Source organism: Aphelocoma coerulescens, chromosome 9 (assembly GCF_041296385.1).
Source record: "Aphelocoma coerulescens isolate FSJ_1873_10779 chromosome 9, UR_Acoe_1.0, whole genome shotgun sequence".
NCBI classification, from domain to species: Eukaryota; Metazoa; Chordata; class Aves; order Passeriformes; family Corvidae; genus Aphelocoma; species Aphelocoma coerulescens.
The window spans coordinates 3,241,812-3,266,214 of NC_091023.1; the positions used below are offsets into that span (position 1 = coordinate 3,241,812).

Here is a 24,403-nt window from a genome sequence, read left to right on the forward strand (position 1 = left end):
ATCACAGTATATTCTGTCTGGTTTGGCATGCTAAATACTGTCATGCTAATTCTTAAAAAACCCCTTTTTCTGCTCTAGAGGGATCAAAAAAGGGGGAAGAATCTTAACACCCAAGTAGAAATTAAATTTATCCACTGAATATTTCTTGGCTAGGCAGTGGATGTTCTGGCACCTGAATTCCATTTGAGTAGCCCTGAGGCTTCTTGGCCACACACGAGGCTCTCACGGCTTTAATTGCTGCTTGCCCGTGGCTGCTCACACACAGAATCTCCACATGCCAAAGCACTGGCTGTTATTTCATCCATGAAGTGTCACAGCATGGGATTCTGTGACAGCACAGCTCCAGGTGTTTCACAGCTGACTTATGGCTGTTGTGCTGATGTTGCTGGAGTGTTCCAGAGGTGTAACCACAGAATCAGTAAGGTTGAAAAGGTCCTCTGAGACTGACTCCAACCATTCCCCCAGCACTGCCGAGGCCACCACTGCCCCCCATCCCCAGGTGCCACATCCACATGTCTGTCAAACCCCTCTGGGAATGGGGACTCCACTGCTGCCCTGGGCAGCTGTGCCAGGGCTGGACAACTCTTTCCATGAAGAAATTTTCCCTGATATCCAATCTCAGCCGCCCTTGGTGCAACCTGAGGCCGTTTGCTCGTCCTGTCACTGGTTACTGGGGTCCATGGACCATGTTCCCACACAGTTAGGGGTTGGCTGCCAAACTGAAAATGTGTGTTGATAGTTACTTTCTTTGCCCTGACAGGTTTGGTCAGGGTTTTCCAATAATGGTGAACACCCCACGTATTGAAATCACTGGCAGCTGTGTAAATGAAAATGTACAGAATGGATGTACAGAATCAATACCCTTAATTTTTTTCTCACCATCTTCCAACCTGGTCTAGCAGAAGGTGTTCCAGCCCATGGCAGGAGGGGGCTGAAGTGGGTGATCTTTAGGGTGTTTTCCAAACCATACCACCCTGTGAGTCCACTCTTAAGACATTTAGAGATGCCCAACATGTGAGAGATACAGTGTGAGGGTTTTTGGTGAGACTTTATCATGGTTGTTGGCAGAACTTTACAGGTGGACATCACTGTCTGGAAAAGCAGCCCTAGCCATGAAATTCCAGATTATCTCCTGGCTCCTAGGGCTGCTCCACAGGGATGCTTTATTCCCTGTGTGTCTGCTTAGGCGTGGTTTTTATGCTTTGGACCATTGATAGCTCCTTCCACACTGGAAAATTTTTAGCCATGGGATAGTTATTGCCCATTTCAGCTGACCTGGTTCTATAAAATACATCACATATCTGCTGTGGCTTACCTTTATTGTCCCTGGTCATGTCTGTGCAGGAAATGTGTTCTGTATTATTTCAGATGGAATTGATATGCTTTAAAAGAAACATCCAAAGAGATTTCTCCGTGTAAACTAAATCCGTTCATTTCTTTCTTTCCCGTGGGATTGCCCCACAGTCAACTAATGGAAACACTGCAATAGAAATACTCCTTTTAAAAGTTATATTGCTACAGTCTAGCTCAGTTTCCCATTTAAAAGCATCACTGGGGACAAGTCACAGCTTTTTTTTGCTCATTTGTTTTCAAATACTGGTATGTGACCCCTCAGGTTTATTAAGACGTTGTTTAAAAGTGAAAGCACATGAGAAAGCTGAGGCAAAGGGGTTCTGCCCTTACACACCAGCTAATCTTGTTCTGTGGGGTCTAACCCTGTGACTCCATAAGAGAGATCCTAGGATCTGTGCTCATATTCCTCCCACTAACTGCTCTAGCCCTCTTCTCCCCACACCTCCTGGGAGCTCGAGGGAATTTCACCCCAGAAGTTCTTTGTTTGAGCATTTAGCCAGTAATAAATCCCCCTTGTGAGTATGTTCAGTCTAATTCTGCTCCCTTTCCTCTTGGGGCTGTGCAGTCCGGCAGGAGCAGGAGCTCCGGAACGGAGGGGCAGTGGACAAGAAGCTGACCACGCTGGCAGACCTCTTCAGACCTCCCATTGACCTGATGCACAAAGGCAGCTTTGAAACGGTGAGGGCTCACATTTGGGTGCAGATCCTTATAGGGTGGCTTGGGAGGGTGTCAGGATGGATCCATGGCCGGACAATCAGAAGGTTGCAAAAGACTGGGCAGTGATAAATATTTGATGGACTGCATATGGGAATGTTGGTGACACATTGAAGGACTTCACTGATGATGGTGTCACCTGGAATGGGCCCACAAGGATCATCGAGTCCAACTGCTGACCATGCAGACCACGTTGTTCTATGTTTCAGTACCAGTGTGGCAAATCACACGTGGTGGGAGACTTCAGTGAGCAAGGGAGGCTGGTCAGAATGGGAAGATTGCGTCCCTTGAGCTGTCTCCATAGAGGATACAGGAAAAGCTGGAGTAAGATTGCTTTGGATAAGGGAGGGAGGACTTTGCAAGGGGCAGTGTGGTTTGCAGCACAGCCCTGCTGAGCAGCTCAGGTGGAGTTAACATGGCTGAGGGGCTTCTGATACCTGAGTGAGTAAAAGTATTTGAATGCAGCTTTGCCATCAAGCCACAACTTCATCCTCAGTGGAGGTGTTGCTCTTGTATAAAATCACAATGGTTGTCTTCTGCTTCTGGTGGTGCTAGGGAAAGTATCCCAGAGATACAGGACACTGTCAGCTTTAAACAATCTCAGGTGTCACCTTCCCTGGCTGTGTAGGCATGTGTGGATCTATTCCTATATTGTTATGATGGGGATCAATGACTTAACTAATGATTACAGAACATGCAGATTGGTATATATTTTTAACTTTTGAGTCCATAATTTCCTGATATTCTTCAGAAGCTCCAGTTACTACTGAGCTTTCTCCTGGTCATCTTTGAATAGATAAGATTGATGATGGTGATGATCATTATTTTTACTGCATGAGAATGCAAACTAATGATTAAATGGTGCACTACAGATGCTGGAGAACCGACTGCACAAGCTGAACAAAAATATTATTTACCTTGTTTTCACATGTGCCTTTTGACTGCTGTGCACAAGTACTAGAGCACTGCTGGAGAGTTTTGGTGAAACACTGTGTGCCTTTATGGAGTCTCCAGCTCTCATCCCATTACCCTCATCTCTCTTTTTATGCTTCCCAAATCACCGGGGATCAGTTTCCTTGTCACTGATTCCTGTGTTCTGAGGGTGCCCTCCACAGTCTCCTTAATAGAATTCCAGGTGTGAAAGGATGCTGGCAGAGAAGAGCAGCGTCCACCTTGGGAAGGAACTTGGTGCAGTGGGAGCAGAGGAGCAGCCTGAAGCAGTTGATGCTCAGGTATCCCTGCCTTGTGATCTGTGGTGTAGGGTTTACTTTAAAACACGTGTGTCAGGTTTTCAGCTGATGCTACTGCTGGGCCTGGGGTCCAGAGCTGTTGGTGAGACCAGCAAACATGTGGTTAAAGGCACCAGTAAGGGGAATTCACGTGGCAACAACCAGTGCTGCTCCAGGAACAGTCAGCAAGTGCCCTCTGAGCTCTGCTGTGGAATTTGAGATGGGTGCTTGTCTTTCCTTGGGTCTTGCTGGAAACATATGGAGACTTGAGCAGTGTTGATTGTGGCATCTGTCACAGTCAAAAGTAGTGTCAGAGAGTGACATAACTATAACTGACTGATGGATTTGTTTGTCCTAAAGTCTCTGCATTCTTACTCAGTCTGGAAAAATAATTTTTAAAAAGGGGTGGGCTGGGGGTGGGGAAGGGGTTTGTTTATACTCACCTTGCCCTGTTCTGTGCAGTACCTGCACTCTGAAGACCTGTATGCTTCCAGGTGTTGGCACTCACCTTGCTGTGTTCTTGTACAGTTCCTTGTCCCATGGGATACCCTTCATTTCACACTCATGCTCCTCAACTTCACTGCAGTACAACTCTTCACCTTCTCACTGTGTTGACCATTTCCCCTTGCATTTTACCTTTTCTGACTGCACACTGCTCTACTGCTCTGTTGCTTCAGCCTAGGACAATGTCAGGCCTCAGTGACCACAGTCTCTCAAAATCCATCTCTGGCAAGCTGCTGTTGGCTTCTCCATTCTCTGTATGCTGAGATAAACGTATATAAACCATATGATAAATCAGAGATGCTCATCACATTGCACAGCATCAAAGACTAAACACTGTCATTGTGATGCTCTTGTAGTTAAGCTTTGATCTAAAGTGGGGTTTTCTTTCCAAGGTTGGGGTGTGCAGGAACACTCTGCCAGGGTTGAGCCATGTACATTTATCAGAGAATCATTTAGAATTCAGGGCTTCATAGGCAGGAGTGGTGACATCTTTGTCACTCATCAGCTGTTGCTGCTCTTTGGGTACCTTAAGGTTGGTTTTTGACAGTAAGTACATGTAATTATCTTTAGTCTTCCCCAAGAAACCTCACTTTTCTTCAGTTACAAAGAAACTGCTACCAGTAAGGCCCAAATAATTGCTGTTTCATTTTAACTCAGTAATACTAGCTGTAGGAATAAGTGAGGTTAACTTCATGGCAGAAAAATTTTCAAGTGTTGACTGACATTGCTTTGGGTTTTTTTAACTTGCTATATGTGAAAAAGCATTGTGCTTCACATGCAGAACAACTTATGATCACTGTACTTGTAAAGTTCAGGGTATGATTGACTAAACTAGAGTTCCCCCATTAATGTGGGATCTGCTAGGAGTAAATCACTCAAGAAGAATAAATAAATTGCACACTAGACATGTCTGATAGAGAGCAGTGTGGTTTTGTTCTCATCTCAGACTGCTTCCAAGAACTTCCAAGGTGTTCTCTCTTCATGCCTGTGATGTGAGAGATGATTGAATTTGGGGGCTACACACCAAATTGACTGAGTTTGCAGTTCTTGCTGCTGGAGGAGATGGTTCTGGTGTGTGCAGTTCTGTGCTCAACACTCAGTAGGGTTTCAGTGAAGTGACTGAATGTCATGTTGCAGAGTTTCAAGTCTGCCTGTATGATTTTTTTCCCCATTTAACAGTAACCTTTTCTAGCTGCTCCTTGGTTTACAGCTGAGACTGAGGGGTTTTTTTTGTTTCTACTTAACAAGCAGCAATAATTTGGATGCTGATCTGGTCACTGTATTCAAATGGAACAATTACCTGTGCATAAGGTGCTTCCAGCCTGGTTTGGGTCAGCACAGCTGCAGGTACAGCTGTGGCTCAGGAGTGGCTGGGTGCTGAAAGGATCTATGCCCTGCCCCAGGTAGGAAGGGGAAGTGTGGCCCACACAGGAGATTTCTTGTTTGATAGTGTCCTGCTCTGACTCCCTGTCAGCTGTTGTCTTCCACACTGAGTCACACACATGTTCAGAGGGTCACAAGGTGCTGGCTCCACTTCCTTCTTTTCTCTGCTGCCTTGAAAGGATTGTGTTTCAACAAAACTGAGCCAGCAGGAACCACCCCAGCATTTTTAAGTCATGTTCAGAGAAGTCAAATGAGAGGAAAACTTATTTTTAGTAGTGCAAGAGTCAGAGTTACACAGGGAGATGCAGCACTGAGTATAAACTAAGACTTGTCTCACCAGATCGCTGGTTTGCTGCCCTAAGTTGTAATGATGAAATATGTGACTGGGCAGAAAGGGTAAAGACACACTTAGGACACATTGGATTGGTTTGGGTTGGTTTTTGCATCTGGTCTCCACTGGCTCTGCTCTCAGAGAGTGGCTGTTCTGTACTGCCCTGTGTGTGGGCTCTGTAAGTGCCTGGCACTGGCCTTTATACCTCAAGGAAGGAGGGGAATGGGGGGGCACTTGGTGTTGGAAGCAGAGAATCTAAATCCATCCGCTTTTGGGATACACAAGCCAGCTCTTGAGCCTTCCCTTGTTGTCTTGTCACTTAACCAAAATGACCCACCCATATAATCTCTAAACCCACAGTGTTTCTTCTCCTCACACTCTTGTCCTTCCACCCCCTCAGAAGAATCCCTGGAGCTGTGTAAGAGCAGAGCTCTGTGTGTGTGTGAGATAGCAGCAGTTTAACTGTGTCCTTTTAAATGTTAAACCCAAAGCTTGTTTTTAGAAGGAAGCTAAAAGTAGTTGCAAAAGTTCTGCCTGCTCTGCAGGTGAAAACTCAGTTTTGCAAATTTTCTGTGTGGAATTTCCTGCTTGCATCCTTCCAAGGCCATTAGCTGGACAGAGGAGAGGCAGGACCAGAGGTTTTCATTAATACTGAAAGATACACAGAGTGAGGGTAGAAGAGCAAGATGCACTTCTCAGCTTTCTAATTACATTTTTCTGGGAGTGTTCTTTTAACAGACAGACTACATGAGAACACAGGACTAAGGCAATCCAACTGACTTAAATAACATAAGGATTTTTGTTCCCTTTAAATTTGGGCAGTACCTCTAGGCCTCATCTCAAACTGATTTCTTTGAATTAATTCTCAAAATGCACAGTTAGCTCAAAACAAGTCCTTTAAATAGAAGCAGGATGACTGTATTTAAGATCCTTGCCAGTTACTTAGGTGTCACCTGCCCCACTTTTCTCACCTGGTGACCAAATACTGGATTCTGGCAGTGTAAATTAGTGGTAAGTAGTTAGTGTGAGGCCTCTTGTGAGAACAGGACTATTCCATGCTTCTACCTTCATTTTTTTTCCTTTGAGTAATACAAGAGCTGCCTCTGCAGGGCACTTGGCCACGCAGACCGAGTTTGTAGGCTGAGGTTCTTGCCTTGGTGAAGCTGAGTGTGTGGGTTTCACATCTGTCTGTTACACAGTGGACAGGCAGACTCTTCCAAATTGCACTGGCTAAAATTCATCTCAAAAGTAAAAACTTTGGTTTGGGGAACAAAGTAGTGCCCAAACAGCAAAATCTTGCATAACATCCTGATTCCCCTGAATTTTTTGTCCTTTGAATTCCTTAATAGCAGATTACCAGCAGGATGGTGAGCATAACTTGCAAGGGTTTTTTTTTTTTAAAGCTAAGAGAGTTCCTGTGCCAGTTCCAGTCTTTCCAGGTGGTAAGAGCATTCCTGCTGTTGATCTAGCCCTCTTTTTTTCAACAGGTATGACAGTTCAGCGATCAGAATTACATTCTTGATCAAACTCCTACCATTAACTTGCAACCAAGCAATCAGACAGTGCCAGCTTTGTGACTCAAACCAGTAAGATTTCTTCCTGCGCCTTCCTTTCTCCCTCCCCACTTGCAGTCTGGATAAGCAGCATCAAAAAAGGATGCCTAATTCGGCAGTTGGACAGTCACAGAGTAACTCAAAACTTGGAGAGAAAAAGAAAACACGCAGAGAAGGGGTCCTGTTGAATCAATGCAAGTCCTCTGTCAATTATGCAGCCTACTTAACTAGATGATCCATGGGTTTATCTTTAGACTGAGCAGGTCATTGTTGTCAGATCAGTGGGACTGACTACACTTTTCCCTGAATAAATACTTTATTCAACATCGCCATGTGTGTCCCCCCTCCGAGTTGCTTTTCCCACCCTGTGCTTGGCTTGTTGAAATCCAGCAGCTCTGTTCATCGATGTGATTCTGTAATTCAACCAGGCTCATTTAAAGCAGATCCTTCAGCCCTGCCTTCTGTTTTGTGGGTGCCTTTTCACTAGCTCTGTCCATCCTCCTCACTGCGAAGGGGTTTGGTGGAAGGTCTGGCAGTGGTAGAAGCCATCTCTGATCATTGCTGGCATCGGTGGTGTCTGGCCCTTCAGCCTGACCTAACCAAGCTTTTCCCTCTGCTTCCAGGCCAAGGAGTGTGGTCAGATGCAGAACAAATGGCTCATGATAAACATTCAGAACGTGCAAGATTTCGCCTGCCAGTGCCTCAACCGTGACGTCTGGAGCAACGAGGCTGTGAAGAACATCATCCGGGACCACTTCATTTTTTGGCAGGTGAGAAATTACCTGGGGATGGATGTGTGGGTAACTTGGTGCCTAGGTAGATGGGACAGTGGGAAAAAAAAAAAGGATTTCTTTGAAAAAGATGGAATTCTCTCGGCACATTTGCCAGCAAAGGTGTATTTCATGGAGTGTATGTAGTTTATGGATGGAGATTTAATTCGTGGATATGCATTTGAAGGCATAAACTGCCTTTGCACTTGTGCAACAAGATGTTACCACGTAGCTTCTAATACATGGAGAGCTGGAGGCTTTCTTCCAGCTTGTCAGAGTTACTGAGAGCTGCATGTACCATTTGCAGTTTATACTGTAGAAGAGAGAAAAACTGGGCATTTTCAAGGTTCAGTTTGTTTGTGTTCCCTCTGCAGCCACTAATCTGCCCAATTTTGTAGGTGTACCATGACAGCGAGGAAGGACAGCGGTACATACAGTTTTATAAATTAGCAGACTTCCCTTATGTGTCCATCCTGGATCCCAGGACAGGTAAGACAAGTGGCAGCTGGTTACCTGGAGTTATCCCATGGGAAGGACTGACAGCTGTAGGCTGGAATACTTTCCACTGCAGTTTGTGTTACATTTGGCTTAAGAATCTCTTCGAGACCCGAAGGACTGACTCAGCATGTTCCCAGAGGAACTAAGGGAATAAAACACCCAAAAATTGCAGAAATTCTGTGTATTTGAAGCTTAAGCAAGTATTTTGCTTAGAAAGTGAAAATAGTTCCATCTGGTAGAAAAACTCTGAATTCTTTTTTTTAAGTCTTTCAAAAGCTTCTTGAAGTCATGTGATGAACAACTGCAATATTTGTAAGCACTACATGAATCTGCTTTCTGCTCCTTCCACAGAGCTTTGTGAGGCTCAGCAGTGACTTTTTAAATTGCATCTTAATTTTGAAATTAAGTCAAATTCAAGTTTTTGTTTGTTTTGTTTGTTTTATTACCTGAACAATCAAACTTCTCCCTCTCCCTCCAGCTCTTTTTTAAAGGTGTTGCTTTTTCTTTTGTATCCAACAGCTTCTTTTATCGTCATATAATGCAGCTGTCTGGTTATATAATGCTGGTCTGGTCTCCTGCTTCTAAGGATTGACTGTGATCTGTGATCAGAGCTGAGATCTCTTTGTAGCTGACTTAAACCATCCAAAAATACATCTATTTTTTAATGTTGCAGCTGAAGTTAGGATACTCTCCTTAGCACTTTACTTCTGGGAACAAATGCTGTTTGCCAAGGGTTAGAATCAGCTATGCAAGAATGGAGAAATGCTTCTTCATGAGCTCAGTGGTTTGGTGATTATTCAGTTTGAGGCCAAATTCACCATTCTGTGCTCACGTTCCCATGGATAAAAAGAAAAGAATGGAAATAAACTGGGTCTGTGTCTATGTCTGTCCCTTTTCAAGGGAATGGAAGGAGGAAGCTCCATAATCATCAGCTGGTAGCCTGTGGGAAGCTGCAGTTCCTCAAACAGGGACTCTTGCAGCAGTGAGTTGGTGTGTTTGACCACTAAACTGCAGTGTTTTGCTGAAATTTTGTTTGAGACCAACTTTTGTGATGCCACCTTTTGTTCCCTAGGCCAGAAGCTCGTGGAGTGGCATCAGTTGGATGTGACTTCCTTCTTGGACCAAGTGACCGGCTTCCTGAGTGAGCATGGCCAGCTGGACGGCCATTCCAGCAGCCCTCCCCAGAAATGCTCCCGCTCAGTAAGTGTGGGGCTCTTTGGGAGACACCTGAAGGAACACCTGTGCTTATCCAGCTCTCCCAATTTCCCTCACAGACTCCATGAGTTAGTGCAAGGGCACACAAAAACACAGCGTGCCAGGGAATGCCTTCTCGCAGGGTCACTGCTTGTGCTTTCAGCACTTGGTTTGGATTTAGCAGTCACAGTGTGAAAGGAAAATGGATTACTCCATGCAGAACTCCAGGGAGAAGCCATTCAGTAATTACAGCATGCCTGGCTTTCCCTGCTGTGTGTTCCTGACAGGTTTAGTGGCTTCCCTTCTGGAAGACTGATGTCCTCTTGGTTTCAGTACGTATTTGAAAGCAGTTGTGATGTATGTGTGTTGTCTGCATCCCACAGGAGAGTCTCATCGATGCCAGTGAGGACAGCCAGCTGGAAGCTGCCATCAGAGCCTCGCTCCAGGAGACACATTTTGATTCCTCGCAGGCCAAGCAGGAGAGCCGGTCGGACGAGGAGTCGGAGTCGGAGCTTTTTTCTGGAAGCGAAGAGTTTATTTCTGTTTGCGGATCCGAGGAGGAGGAGGAGTCGGAGATTCCAGCCAAGCTGAGGAAGTCTCCACACAAGGACTTGGGGTATAAAAAAGAGGAGAGCCGGAGGCCTCAGCCTGAGCCCTCTGCAAGGACTGAGCCTGGGACAGCATCAAACCACAGAGTCCTGCCCTGCATCGATGCGGGGGCACTGGAGGAGTCACCTGACAAGCCTGAAAGTACGTTCCGGGGCCTCGACGTGAATGGTAAGTGCTCGCTTTTTATGGCTTTTGTTGTGGCTTTTTTGCCTGAAACTCTTTATAGGCTGCCAAGCCTGGTTTCATCCCTTCTTTTAAAAATCCCTTCTGATTTCCTGCCTCCTTGCCAGCAGACATGTGAGTGATTCACCAGCAGCACCCCTTTGGCACAGCAGTGCCCCAGCCTCAGAGCCCTCTTGGTCCCTGAGCTCGTGTCTTGCCCAGGAGTAAGGTCCACGCTGGTGTAACTCAGGTGCAGTGTGCTCTGGGCACGCTGGCTGCTGTCAGTCACTGCTGCTTTGGAAGAGTCCTGAGCCTGATGTGTGTATTTTAAGCATTGAGGTAGAAATTTATCTTCACAGACTGGATCTTTGTGTTTGTCTGCAGTCCCTCACCCTGCTGTGCTGTCCCACCTAAAATCTACACAGGAGCTCAGCTGCCCTGTTGTTAACTTGTAGTGACTTCTTTGTGTAGGACCAAAGGCACAGCTGATGCTGAGGTATCCAGATGGAAAGAGGGAACAAGTTTCACTGCCTGAACAAGCTAAACTTCTGGTGAGTGGAGTTAATGGGAATCCTTGTCTGAGCACAGGAAAGCCAAAACTGGAAAATTTCTGTACCTGGACTGACAGTGTTGAAGTCAGGTCTAGTGGGAGAGGTGTATCCAGAGAGTGCTTGCCCTGTCATTCCACTGTGTTCCACATCATTCCTCTCTGATAACTACTGCCTCTGTGTGTCTCCATTGCAGCTTGGGTTTTGTGCACACTCCAGTGTCTTCCTTAATCCCCACATTGCTCATTGCCATTCTTAAATGGCTTTTGCATTAATCGTTAATTACCATAAAATTACCTCTCAGCTTTCTCACTTTTGGGGCTTTGTTTCTAAAAGCAGTGGGTTCCCATGGTAAAATCAAAGGCAAAAGTCTTCATTCTCATTCTCTGTCTCTCCCATCATACTTCCACCCTCCCTTCAGGAGTCCCAAAACAAATTTAGTACAATATTAATTAATTACTGTGCCTCAGGTGTGCGTCTCAACTGTGCTTTGGGCTCCTTACCTTGGAGAAGTCCATGTGAATGGCATTTCCATCAAAATTTTGCAGGTGCTTACCTGGAAGCAGAGTGTAAAGAGGTCACTGTGTTCCTGTTTGCCATGAGGTTTCAGGACACAGTGGCCAGTTAAGCTCATTTAAATGTAATCAATCTAATAGCTGGAGCCATAGGGAAGGCAACAGCACACCTCACAGAAGGATTTTGTGTAGATTTGGAAGAAAAGGGTCCTATCTCTTACAGAAATGAGTCAGCAGCTCTAGGAATGTACAGTATCCTCTGCTCATGTTCTCATCCTTGACTCTCCTGCTTGAAAGTGAAAGGAAAAAAAAGCTTGACTGCTTTCTGAATGCAGCTTGTTCAATAAATGTGCATGTATTGTTAAACATGTAGCACTTTTGAATACTTAAGCAATTCAGTCAGGCAGTACATAAGTGTAATACTGAAATATCCCTGATAATCCTGACTTTTGGTTTGACTTTTGGTTTGACTCCTTTTACGGACTGTGGAAGTGAAAGGAAATTTATCTCAGCATATGATTTCCCTTCTGCTCTGCAGTCAGCAGAGGAATTTAGCTGTGTCAAGGCTTGTGGGTAAAGACATCTTTTGGTTGCAGAGCTGAGCAGGCAGCATTTGTGCTCATCTCTTGTGATCTTCTGGAGCCTTTCAGTCTGATCCAGGCTGAGTCTCAGGTGTTTCTTTGTGGGCACCATTTCCATAGTGATTTTTTTAACTCAGTAGCTTCCATTTCAAAGCTGGACAGAACTAGCAAAAGAAATTGCTTAAGGAGACAGTTGCACTTCAGTTTTAACTGATGGTGCTCCCCAACACTGGTTTTAAAAATTCTTTATTTTTAATTGTTGTGTTGTTATTGATGAAGCACTGGCTTCTTTACACACGTTATTTCCAAGAGGTGCTTATGCTTCCAATATTACCATGATGCCCTTTCTTCCCCTCAAGCCAAAAAAAAAAAGGCAAAGGCAACACTGCCTCACTGCCTTTTTATGGAAGGAGGTGCTCACTGTGTGCAAATGAAGTTGACTTTACTCTGTTCAGCAGCTCAGCCCTTCCTCCACATCCTGAATACCTTTGGTTTGCCAAAGGTGTTTCAGGTGTGCAGGAAAGACTGGCCTGTGAAGGGACAGGGAGGGATGTGGGCAGGAAAGTTGACTGAATATTTAAATTCAGTGGTTTCTAAAGGAATTTTGATCATCTTTGTTGCTGTGATTTGCTGTGAGTTACTGGCATAAGTTGCCCACCAAAACAATGTGAACAGTATTGATAGGACCCCCCGATTTTTTTCACACTTTATTACATACAAATTATCTTTTCTTCCTCTCTTACAAAAACTACAACTCCTCCTTCTGCCCACATCTTGCTCTGTTTCTGTGCCCTCTTTTCTTCTGCCAATCCCCACTTCTCTGCCCCTCTCTGTTTGTGCTTTAGGTTCTCATCTGCTGTATTTCCTGGTGAACTTAAGAAATCTCTCTTGCCACAGCACAGACATGGGCTCTTCCTGACATGGCTTGGGGTGTAAGGCTGGTGTATCCCTCATCCCAATGCTCTGTATCCTGCCCCAGTTGCTTCTGTAGGCAGAGAAGCCAGTGAATTGAAAAGATCTTTAAAAAACTAAAATCAAACAACCCCAAACTCTCCTACTTTTTGAAGAAAAGAAAAAAAAAAAAGAGTAAAAGTACTGCATTTATTTTGGTCAGTGCTACCTCACAAAAGTGCTTCTTTGTTGGCCTTTAGCTTTAGGGTAGGGACACTATCTGATAAACAAATGAGGAGGCTTCTATTTTGGGGTATTTAAGGCTTTTTTTTCAGATCTGTTTCACTGAGACTTGAATGTGTGGTGTGGAATTCAGCTGTCTTGGATTAATGCACTAGTATGTTTAGTTTTATGTGTCGTTTACCTTGTGTGTAAAGCATCAGTTTAGGTAAGGAATGACTGGTAATTAGTTTTTGTGATTAACCATACCCATGTGTGGGCCAAATTAGATGTTGAAGTAAAAGAGGGTCTGTGAGTTTAAAAATCTTTAAAAAGATTTTAAAATCTTCTTCGTCCGTGATTGCAAACTTCCTTTTTGAAGGAAAACGGGATTTTTTTGGTTTTTACATTCTGAATTCTGTGACACTTGTGACATTCTGGGACACCTTCCTTCCTCTGCAGGCACTGGTGAAACACGTCCAGTCAAAAGGATACCCCAACGAACGCTTTGAACTGCTCACCAACTTCCCCCGGAGGAAGCTCTCCCACCTGGACTATGAGATCACGTTACAGGAGGCAGGCCTGTGTCCTCAAGAGACTGTCTTTGTGCAGGAAAGGAATTAGCACTGTGGCCTGAGTTCTCCCAGCCTTCCTCCCTCTCCTCTTTGCCTGGGACAAGAGTCGTTAAATATGCAGTTAAGGGTCATGGGATTGCAGTGCTGGAATCAGGCAGCTGACTGGCCCTTCCTTCTCCCTCCTCCTCTCTCTCCCTCCCTTCTCCCGCTCTAGTGACCAAATGAGAGTGCTCAGAGTTTTATTTTCTTCCACAGCTGCAGAGAGCATTGGGAAGAACATCTTTCCTCTGCTTTCCTGGAATAAAGTAAAACAGTGATCTGTGTATCCAGCACGCTGGAGCTTGGAGTGGCCATAATACACAAACCCTTCTCGCTGCTATTCTTAAATCTGTTTTGTTTAATTTATTTTTGAAAAGAACGTGTGGTAAGGCACTGAGGCATCTCTCTGTAAGGAGAGAGCATAACCTTCAGGACACTCTTTCCTTTGTTTGGATTCCCTACACAAAAGGTCTCCATTAACCTTCCAGCCTTCTCTCATACAGCGCTCTGGTTTTGGAAAGGAGTTGGGTTGAGCTGTGGTAAAATACTCTGCCCCACCTCATTCAAAGGCTTCTAGATTGCCTGCATGTTTTCCTCCTGCTTTAAATTGCCAGTGGACATAGTAAAAAAAAACATCCAACCCCCCAGAAAGACAACTGTGCTCCATATGGGATTGACTGCTTGGCCCAGAGGCAAAGCTGAGTCCAGTGCTGGAGCAGAACCAGCTCCTTCATGGGAGTGGGTGAGTTTTCCATGTTCTCTTCCAGCATCCTCAAAGTGTCTCCTTACTTGCTCTCAGGATTTTGCAAATGACAAGGGTACTGTAAAGGCTTTGGATTCTCTGAAAACACCTGCCACAGAGTACTTGACAGGCAGTTGGCTTTTTTTCCTTGGCACAGTGGTTGGTTTTGAGTCGGTTTTTGGTTGGCTTTGCAGGCGTTTTACAGCACTGACTGCATTGAGCATCAGTTTATGCTTCATAAAACACTTCCCAGCCTGGTGGCTTGAATTCCCTGGGACAATTTTTATTCTATTTCCATGTTCATCTACTGTCACTTATCTCTAAATTTGGAGGGCTGCATGGACAGCTGCTCCTTGGTGCAGGCTTTCCTTTCAGCTCTGGAAGCTTGGCACCAGAAGTCAGTGCCCAGGTTTTCTTCCAGTGTGTTCTCTAGCCATGGAGCTGCTGGTCAGTTGGTGTTTCAGCAGCTGTTCCAGTGGGACAGGAGTTAACTAGCACAGCCCTCAGCAGAGTGTGGTGGATTTGTGTATTTACAGCTAAAAACTCAGTTTAATGTGCTCTTCAGTCACTGAGGAGAAAGGCACATGGGACCTGGCATCACCGCTGACTTTTTCTGCCACTCTCAGATGATTGTCCTTGTTAAAGACTTCAGTAGTCAGAAATTTACATATTCCATATTTTGCCTTTGATTTCATCTGGAACCTTTAAATGCAAGAAATCACAGAAAATGTCTTGCCTTCCCCATGGAAACTTCAGCTCACAGCTGTCTCCTGCTCATAATTGAGGTTTGGCATGTAATCATGCAATTGTATAAATTGATTTCCCTTTCTGCTGCAGGATGTAGTGTCAGGAAAGCAGAATCTCATCTCAGTTTCCTGATCAGGGGTTGATGTGACACCAGATGTCATCTTTGGTTTGTAAAGACACCCTGGTGTGGAGGCTGCTCCCAGCATGGGGAAGGGGGGGGGAGTCTTGTGTCTGGCCTGTGAAGCAGCAGTGGCACTTCTAGACTGAAGGATCCTTGAGTTCCTGGATATCCAGATTCCTAACTCGCATTTCCATGCAGACCTAAAGCTTCCTGAAGCAGCTCCAGCTGTCTGGTTGGAATAACAAGTCCCAGGTGTGGTTTATTGGCAGCTTCCCTCCCCTGCCCCTCCTGGGCCTCCTCGTGTACGTGGGGCTGGGCTGAGCTCTGTGATGAGACCAGGATTTGCTCAAACAGGGGAAAGAAGAATGGGAAGCTGAACATTGACATTGAAAACTGCATTTTCTTGTAGTTTGTTCTGTTCCAGGAAACTGTGATCCTGGGTTGAGGTGGTTTTTTTTTTTTGTTTCTGTCTCACAGTGTGGTTTTTCTATCACTTTTGCTTTGCTTTGAGGGCAAGAGACAGAGAAAAGAATTTTTAAGGAATATGTATCCCTGCATGTGGCTCTTCTCTTTGTTCATTCCTCCCTCTCTCCTTCCCAACCCAAACCAACCCAGTGCTGTGACACACATCAGCTGTGCTGTGGGGGCTGAAAGCTGATGAGAAACTACACCAACCAGGACAGAACCTCTTCAGCTCTTCATCCCTTTGGAGGAATGTGTTTTGCTGGCCTGAGGAATATGGAAAACATGAATCAAGTCCTGCCTGGGACAGCTCATAGCAGTGAAGGTGATGGCTGGTTGGGCACTGTTGAAAGAGCCTTTAAACAGTCACTTCTAGATGTGAAATCTGAAGCTCAAATTGCCTTTGCTGGAAAAAATGTGTTAAATTGGATTGGGAAATACGTGTTGAACTATGAAGGACAAAGGAAACCAATCCTTCAAAGGCTGTGGTTTGTGGCTTCCTGTGGGTGTCACTTGGTCAGGATTTGCATGTGGTGTTGCAAGGACTGGTGGGGTTGGAGGAGCAGCAGTGCATGTAGGCAGCAGAGATTCTTCTGAGTGCAGAACTGGTCAGGGCTCTCGTGTTTGAAGCTGGAGCTCCTTGCTGCTGGTGGAGATGTTCCCTTTGCCTGTGCTCTTCATCCAGCACGGCTTCATTTTGGGATGTAATGTCCAGCAGTCCCAGTCACAGCCACAATTCTGGAACAGCAGGTGGAACAAGCACTGGCTTTCCCTGCCAGGTGCTGCTGACACATTTACTTCCCACTTCAGAGGCCCACAGAAGGATTTTGGATCTTTCTGATGCTACCTGCTCTTAAGTCAGGCTGGTTGACCAGCTTCAACCTCACAGCATTCCCCATGGACCTAAAAAGGGCAGGTAAAGGCTGGGCCAAACATTTCTGGCCATACTTGTGTTATTTTCTTCAGGCTTTGAGCTAAGGTCTGCGATTTTTACGATTTCTGGCATTCATGGACTGCAGTGCGTTGCTTTTCCTGGTGAATCAGCTCAGTTAACACCACCAGTCTTAGGGGGATGTCCACTTTGTGCAGGTAGCTTGTAAAATACAGCTGTCTGTAAAAGGCATCCAAAGGTACCATTATTCCTAGGTAGATCTAAACAGGAATTTTCCATTAGCTCTCCCCTGAGATCCCTGACCTTTTCCTCACTGTCAGGGGGAGGTGACACCTCTCCTTTGTCCAGCTTGTGTTTCACAGGGTCCATGTCCTTCAGAGCCAATTTGTACACTCAGCTTGCCCTGGGACTGGTGCTGTGGTTTGTACCTTTGCAGAAACTGGGTTTGGTGCAGGTTTCAGTAACTCAGCCTCTTTGCTGAGTTTCAAATTCCTGTTCCTGTGGGAGCACCGAGCTTCTTCACTGGAACTGGAGCAACAAGGGCTACATTCAAATCACTTTTCTTTTGGGGGCAGGGCAGCATTTGGGCTGTTGGTCAGGTAGCAAATGCTGCAGAGATGCTTGAAATGTGATGGTTTTTCAGTAAACCCCATAAAAATGAACTATAAACGCAGGGACCTGTGTAGGAATGTCCGTGTGAGTGGGAAGATCTGTGTCATTTCAGGGCCTTATCACTTCATTTTTATTCCTTTTTAGTTTGTATTAAATGTCAGTGCTTTCTTCTGGTTTAATCCCTGTTTAGTGAAGTTGATAACTCTGGTGTTCCAAGAGGAGAAGGGGTGGCAGAGATGTGCTTTAGGTGGGTGAAGTGCTTGCTGTCCCTTAAGGACTGGCTGTGCCTTGTCTGGCTGTTCCCATAGACTCAAATCCAGCCTCTGCTCTCCCTCACCCTTTCTGTTTATTTATTTTCACAAGAGATTTTCTATAAACGGAGCAGCTCCTGTCTCAAGGACAGAACAGACTGATGCTGAGCCCTGTGCTGGCTGCACTCTGGGGAGTTCCCACGGGCCTGTTTGGCTTTGGAGCTGGTGAGGTTAATGGATGCCCTTTCTGGGATGACTTTTATTCCCATCTCCTCGTGTCTGTGCACTCCCAACAAACAGAGCCATATGTATTTACACACGCAGGGGTTTAGTCAGAGACTGCTGCCCCTGACAGGAGTGCCTCAGCCTGCCTCGGGTTATCCACTGTGTTCCATGGGCACCTTGGGAGTGAGGGCAGAAATTCGGGATTTGGATGCTGTCTCTGATGGCTGGGAGTGTCTGCAGTGCAGAGAAAAGTCACTTTGTAACTGCTTGTGAAATGGTGCCCGAACTGACGGTGTGGAACTGAAGCTGTGTGGAGCAGGGGATGAGGTGCTATTTTATAGACCAGATTTATATGAAAAACATCTGGGTGAAACTCAACTCAGAGACACCAGACTTTAGGACAGATGATTTTTTAAAAATGAGGCTGTCTCCTGGAACTGGGGAGCATCCAGTTTCTAAGGGACAGCTTTTCACAATGGCCACTTTCTTCAGTGATGGCAACTTCACGTGGGAGGAGGGAGAGGATTAATTTGAAAGTTTTCAGCTCACTGTGCTGGGAGGGACCAAACTCAAGGAAACCTCTGATCTATATACACAACTGCTGCATTTTTTATAAATATATGTAAATGTCCTATTGTAATATTTGATCCTGGAAATAAAACAAACTGTTTTCAGTAGCTTCCTTCAGCTCTTGGTTTTTTTGCGGTTGGGGTCTGTTTGTTGGTTTAGTTCTAATGAAAGTCTGTCCCCGTGTTATCTGGGGAGTTCCTGAGTTTTTCCTTAAGGATACTGGGGTAGAAGGATAAGGAACTGTTGATGACAGCACTGCCCAAGAAAGCTTCAGGCTGTTCTAGACGATACAAAATCTTGAAGTGAGACAAACTTACAGGACCTTGACAGGAAAAATGCCCGTATGAAAACTAATAAAGAGAGGCAGGGCTAGGATTTGCCATCCTTCCCGATGAAAGAGCAGGGAAAATGGGGCTTTCTGTTCTGAACTGTCAGCATCCTCCTGGTGCAGGTGTCAAGGCAGAGCCTCTGACTTCTGCAGTTGTCTTTGGGCTCCTTGGGCCATTCCTGCCGTGGCCTTGCATGAAATGGCAATGAGCAGAGCCCCTTCTGGACAAGGACTTGGCAGGTGCAGCAGAGAAACAGAAATTAAGAAACCAGTTTTGGGTCATCCTCATGTTCCTGAGGTAGGATCTCCACTGAAACTGTGGAACTCAGCCCCTGCCTTGAAGCTGGAAAGCCCTGGACTCTTCACGCAGCCTAGGAAAATATTTCCAGTTCCAACTGAGTCGGGAATCTTTCCATCAGTCTGCAGGTCAAGGAACTACAGGGATACCTCCAACTCAGAATACCTCTTGGGTTTCATTTACTTGCTTTTGCTTTCTGTAAACTTCCAACTTTTCACGGGGTTGCTTTGTCTGAACTGTAAATTCAGGTAACGTTTGTCAGCCCTCAAGCGAATATTGTCCAGCATCCCGTTGGTGCTTCCCTGATCAGTCAGTTCTAGCCACAAACACCCTGCAGGGCTTGTCTAAGGGGATTTTGGAGAAGTCTTGGCTGAGTAGTGGCAGAAGTAGTGTGCAGATGCTACAGAGAGGAGTGGAAGAGACCAGAGTCATGCTGAACATCTTCCAGCCAGGCCCAAGGTGGAGACTTGTTTGGCACAGAATGGTTCCTTCTCACCAATTCAAACTCAACTCTGGTTCTCCTTGAAGCCAAACCACTCTTGAAACCCAGCCTGCTGTGCAATTTTCCCAGCCCCAAAGGAGTCTGGGGAAGAGAAGGGCAGGGGAGCAGGAACTGAAGGCATTTCTTCAGCTGTGAGGAATCAGCAGGAGGACCTTGCCAGGCTGGAATTGCATTACATGGGCTGCAGCAGGGCTGGGTGACTTGGCAGCAAGTTCCTTGCCCATAATTGCTGTGCTGATACTTTCACAGTTGAGCTCTGGTGTGAGAAAGGCAGGCACACGGCTCCTCATGTGCAGGGCTAAAATTAGCCTTCTGTTAGAATTAGTCTTATAAGGAGATCAGAAATCCTGGAAAGAGACTGTCACCCTGACGCTTCACACTTCCTGGCGTGGGGTTTTCTGTGCGAGATGATGGAGCAGATCATGTGTAGTGGGAACCTCAGCTTGCTGTGATGTAGGAAAGGCACAGGATGAGGTTGCAAAACATTTTCTTCCAGCAGAGTAGAGAACAGCTTTCCCTCTTTCAAAGCAAAAAAAAGAGAGGAAGGAGAACTTGTACTGTGCTTATCCTGCATGCATTGTCTTTGTCTTCATTTTAGAGAATAATTTGTCTTATTTAAGGATTAACTCAGGTGCTTAAGGATGGTGTTGATGATGCTCAGGCCACAGGTTCAGTCCCTGCATGGACCACTCCAGAGCTGGGCTCGATGATCCTGCTGGGTGCCTTCCCCCTCAGACTAGTCTGAGATTCTGTGACTAAAACAGGAATTCCTCTCCTGGTGCCAACTCTGATTTTCCTTTCAGAGGACCTGTCAGATAATCTGCTCCTCAGTTTTTTTTTGCCAGAGGAATGGAATTGCCTGCTGTAACTCGGCCTCACCCATTCATCTTTTCCCATGTGCCTCCTGGAGGGCTCCGACTCCACCTTCTGTTTCTTCCCAGAGCAGGATTTATCCCCTTGACAGTCCCATACCCATTGATTTGAAAGCAGGAAAAGCCAATGTCAGCAAATGCTGCTTGTGTGGGTCACAGTGGGGAGAGCAGGCTGGGGAGGGCACCAAAGGCAGCACCCCAAATGCTGCCTGTACTTCCCCTGTCAGAGCGCGGCTGTCTCGGGGCACCGCGACGGCTTCATGGCCATGGCACATCCCAAGCCTCAGGTCCTCATGATGAACACAGGAGGAATAGGAACCTTCTAAAACTCTTCTTTGAGAAGGTTCTTTCTTCTGCCTGCACAGCCCACGAGCTGTTCTTCTCTTTGCTTGTGCCACCTGAAACTCCTCTGCCAACAAAACTGCCCAATTTTTGCCACTTTCTGGTGCTACAGCTTCCCTGACTCCTGTTCTCAGACACAGGGGTCGTTCATGTTCTCCTGAGCCTGTTCCTGACCTTCTCTGTGGGAACAGGAGTTTCCTCATTGCACGTTAACTGCCAGCCATGGCAGATAGGAAATGCTGATGACTGATAATAATTAAGATATCCAGAAATAACCTTTCTCTCTCAATCTTATTACTAAGGCATGAGATACTCACCTGGTGGGGATGCACTCGACACCTGAGGAAAAGCTGAGACACCTGTGAGGAAGCAAAGGGCAGGAGGTAGGAACCAGTTGACAGCTGGGAATGTTTATTCTGGAGCTTTAATTGAAGCATTAGTGAGAGAGGGAAGTATTATCCCAATATATTGACCCCAGTTTGTTCCAGGAGCAACGGTGCTCACTACTCGGGCACTGGTTAAGGCATTTAGTGCAGATGTGGTAGAAGCCCTAAAATCTGAGCTTGTGCCTATTTTGGCGCACTCTGCCAGTGTAAATTGTGAAATGGGGAAGAACAAGGCAGAAGTGCAGCCAGAGCGTTGGCAGGAGCTGGCTCATCCAGGCAGTCATCCTTCCTTGGGATGGGGCAGCTGGAGGATCATGATTGGGTGGGTGGCCCTTGAGGGGGAGGAGGGGAGGGGAGCACACGCTGGGGAGTCATAAATTGTGACCTATGGGTGATGCCTCCAGGACTGGGCTTGTCTGAGGGGTGGACACTGCTGGCTCTGCCTGTCATCACTCCAGGTAAGCTGGGAAGTGGGGAGGATGAATTCCCTGGGCTTTGCTGGAATCTCTGTGCTTCTGGTCATGGAGATGTGCTGACAGAAGGGAGTCCTGCTTTCAAGGGTCCTGATGGAGACAGGACCAGCTGCACTTTGGCTTTGCCTCCCCTGCACAGGGGTTTGTCTGGACTGGCCGAGGAGTTGCTTGCTCAGGGGAATGTTTTGAGGGGACAGCATGCCCTGGGAGCTTCCTGGGGGAAAGAATCCTCTTGCCACCCCCAGGGAGAGGGCAGCAGTGGAGGGGAAGGAGAGTCCTTGGAGAGGTTGAGGGGAGATGTGCAGAAAGGCTCTGGCTGGGGAGAGCCCAGGCTGTGAGCTCAGAGGAGCAGGAGCTGTTTGGGAAGGTGGGACTCAGCACTGGGTACTCACGGCTGTGGGGGGGAACGACCCCACACAATCCCTGGGCTGCAGGCAGGACCTCCCTGGGGGCAAGAGCCCCTAAATTCCCTATAACCAAGGCAGGGAGGATGGAAATCAAGAGAAGCAGAATTCCAGGATGGGTGGAGCTGATGCTCCACCTCAGGTGTCTTGGCTTGTGTCCTCCCCACACAGGTCTCACAGCCCTGTTCCTCCATGCTCAGCCCTCCCCAGTGTCCTGCTGGGACTGGCGTGGCTGGTCCCAAACAGACCCCACTGGACCGGTGCCCCCCAGCCCCTCAGGCCGTGCCAGGGCTGGAAGTGCTGCCCCAGCCGCTCCTCCCCGGCACTGAGGCCCTGCATGAGGGGGCTGAGGCAGCTCTTCCCACGGAAACAACCACGTGGTGCCACAGCTGCTTCTGCTTTGCAAAGCCAGAGTGAGCATGAAAAAAATCAGCCAGAGCAGGAAACAGCTCGACCTCAGGGAGCTTGTGCAAAATGGGTTGAGATCTACCAGGAAAGGGGAAAATGTGTAAGCCCAACTTCAAGCAAAAAGAACTCAGGGTAGAAAACACCTGGGAGGCAGGACAACAGCAAACCATGTGGTTTCCAGCAGTCCCAGAGTGACCAGTGGGCATCCTGTACAAGATGAGGATCTTGTAGGTACAGATGAGAAGCAATTTTGGACAAGGTATCACCTGGGGATGGGCAGGTGCTTTCTATATAAACTCATAACTTAATAAGATGCTGGAGGGTAGGTAATAATGTTTTCTTAATTAAATTTAATTCATTTCAACATACTCAGACCTATGGTAGGACTAGTGTGTGACAGGGATGGAATTACTGTGGATTTGATAGAATACTCATGAGCCCTTGTACAAGGATTTTGCCTCATTCCTGGCTCCCTCCTGCTCGTTGAAACTGAAAGCCAAACTGAGCCGTGGTGGGTGGTTGTCTCCCTGCAGTAACATTTTCATAGAACCTCAGACTCATTTGTGTTGGAAGGGACCTTAAAGACCATCTCCCCCTGCCATGAGCTGGGACACATCTTGGAAGAGCCAACCCTGCGGTCGCACAGATCTTGGGGTTTGGTGTGGGAACTCCACTGCCCATTTGGCAATTAGAGTTTCCATTGGAAATTGCCCTCAGGTAGGGGCAGTGCCAGTGGGGTGGGCTGAGAGCCAAAAGCACAACCCAGCAACTCCCATCCACCCACAACTGTGAGATGGGCATGGGGTGGGGAAGCCTTGGGGCGCTGCGGGGCCAAACGCAGCCCTTTCCTCTCCTCCTCTTCCTCCCTATTCCTGTGCAGGACAGCCATGTGTGTGGGGAAGTGCAGCCGGATCGTGGGTCCCTGCCTGCTGGTGCTGGGCACGCTCTCCATGGCAGCCAGCATCCTGCTGCTCTTCCCTGCTGGAGCATCCAAGTACCTGCTGGAGGGACACATCAGCAGCCAGGCCAAGGCCGTGCCGGGCGTCTGGGGCAGCGGCATTGCCGTGAGTACTGCGGGATGTACCCATCCTTCCTCCCGGCTCTGCAGCAGGGACAGAGGGATGGAGCAGGGCAGGTGGCTCCCCTTTGTCCCTCAGCTGTGTTTTTGTCCCTGCAGGTGCTGCTGGCAGGGACCCACATCACGGCACTGGGCTGGCAATGCTCTGGCTGCGGCACCCGCCACAACGTAAGGCAGCACTGGGATCCCCAACCAAAGCAGGGATGTGGCCGTGTCCCACCTCTGCCATGGCCCTGCAGTGGGATGTGGCAGGGATCCTCCTCTCCCACGGCCCTGTGGTGGATTGTGACAGGTCTCCCCTCTCCTGTGTTGGGTCGTAGGCCCCTTTCTCATGGTCCCACGGTGGGGTGTGGTGGGGGCCCCCTCTCCCACAGCAGGTCCTGGCAGGGTGCTGCTCTCCGATGGCCCTGTGATGGGCCATGGCAGGGTTCTACCTCCCCAGAGGACAGGGCTCCATGTGAGTGCTGGGATGGGCTCTGCAGGTCACTGCCTCCCCCTGCCCACTTCTGCCCAGCCCAGTGATGGCTCCATCCTCAGCCTCAGCTGGGGGGTGGAGTTTTCCCCCCTCCCAAACTCTGCTGACAACCTGCAGCTGCTTTTTGGAGCCCCTCTGACTTTCTGTGCCCCCATGGGTGCTCCCTGCAGGCGTTCATCTCCGTGGTGCTCTCCAAGCTGGCGCTCCTGGGTGCTGCCGCCTGCTTTGTCCTCTCTGGGGTGGGACTGACCAACGGCCCCCTCTGCTTCTACAACACCACCGAGCTCGGCCTCAGGCACGGAGCCCTCTGGGGTTACCCCTTCGTGGATGCCATCGACCAGGAGGGGCCTGATGCCAGGTGAGGGGCTGAATCACCTGTGCTGCCTCATCAATTTATTGCTAATTAAGTGCATTAATTAGCGTGGTGAGGTGGGTGGGCGCTTGCTGGTGGTGATTGATGCAAGACCCAGGTAGCTGAAGGAGTCCTCACCTGCCACGGATTTCTACATGGTGCTTTCCATTTCCATCACCCCCCCCTAACCCTGCT

At 47.4% G+C, this 24,403-nt stretch overlaps 1 protein-coding gene across 8 annotated transcripts in view; it reads left to right on the forward strand.

Annotated features, from left to right (window-relative positions):
- UBXN7 (UBX domain protein 7) overlaps positions 1-24,403 on the forward strand; it is a 34,449-nt gene that overhangs the window by 9,134 nt on the left and 912 nt on the right. The window contains exons 5-13 of one of the 8 annotated variants that reach the window (XM_069023862.1): positions 1,919-2,031; positions 7,691-7,837; positions 8,236-8,326; positions 9,408-9,535; positions 9,913-10,306; positions 10,772-10,851; positions 13,517-15,724; positions 20,935-21,015; positions 23,184-23,199. In XM_069023862.1, coding sequence (XP_068879963.1) covers positions 1,919-2,031; positions 7,691-7,837; positions 8,236-8,326; positions 9,408-9,535; positions 9,913-10,306; positions 10,772-10,851; positions 13,517-13,678 — 1,115 coding nt within the window. In that variant the 3' untranslated portion in view covers positions 13,679-15,724; positions 20,935-21,015; positions 23,184-23,199. Of the gene's footprint in view, positions 1-1,918; positions 2,032-7,001; positions 7,101-7,690; positions 7,838-8,235; positions 8,327-9,407; positions 9,536-9,912; positions 10,307-10,771; positions 10,852-13,516; positions 20,061-20,934; positions 21,016-21,128; positions 21,341-21,422; positions 21,483-23,183; positions 23,368-23,480; positions 23,550-24,026; positions 24,215-24,403 lie in introns of those variants that run through there. The other 7 variants (XM_069023861.1, XM_069023863.1, XM_069023864.1 and 4 more) reach the window with 7 other exon arrangements.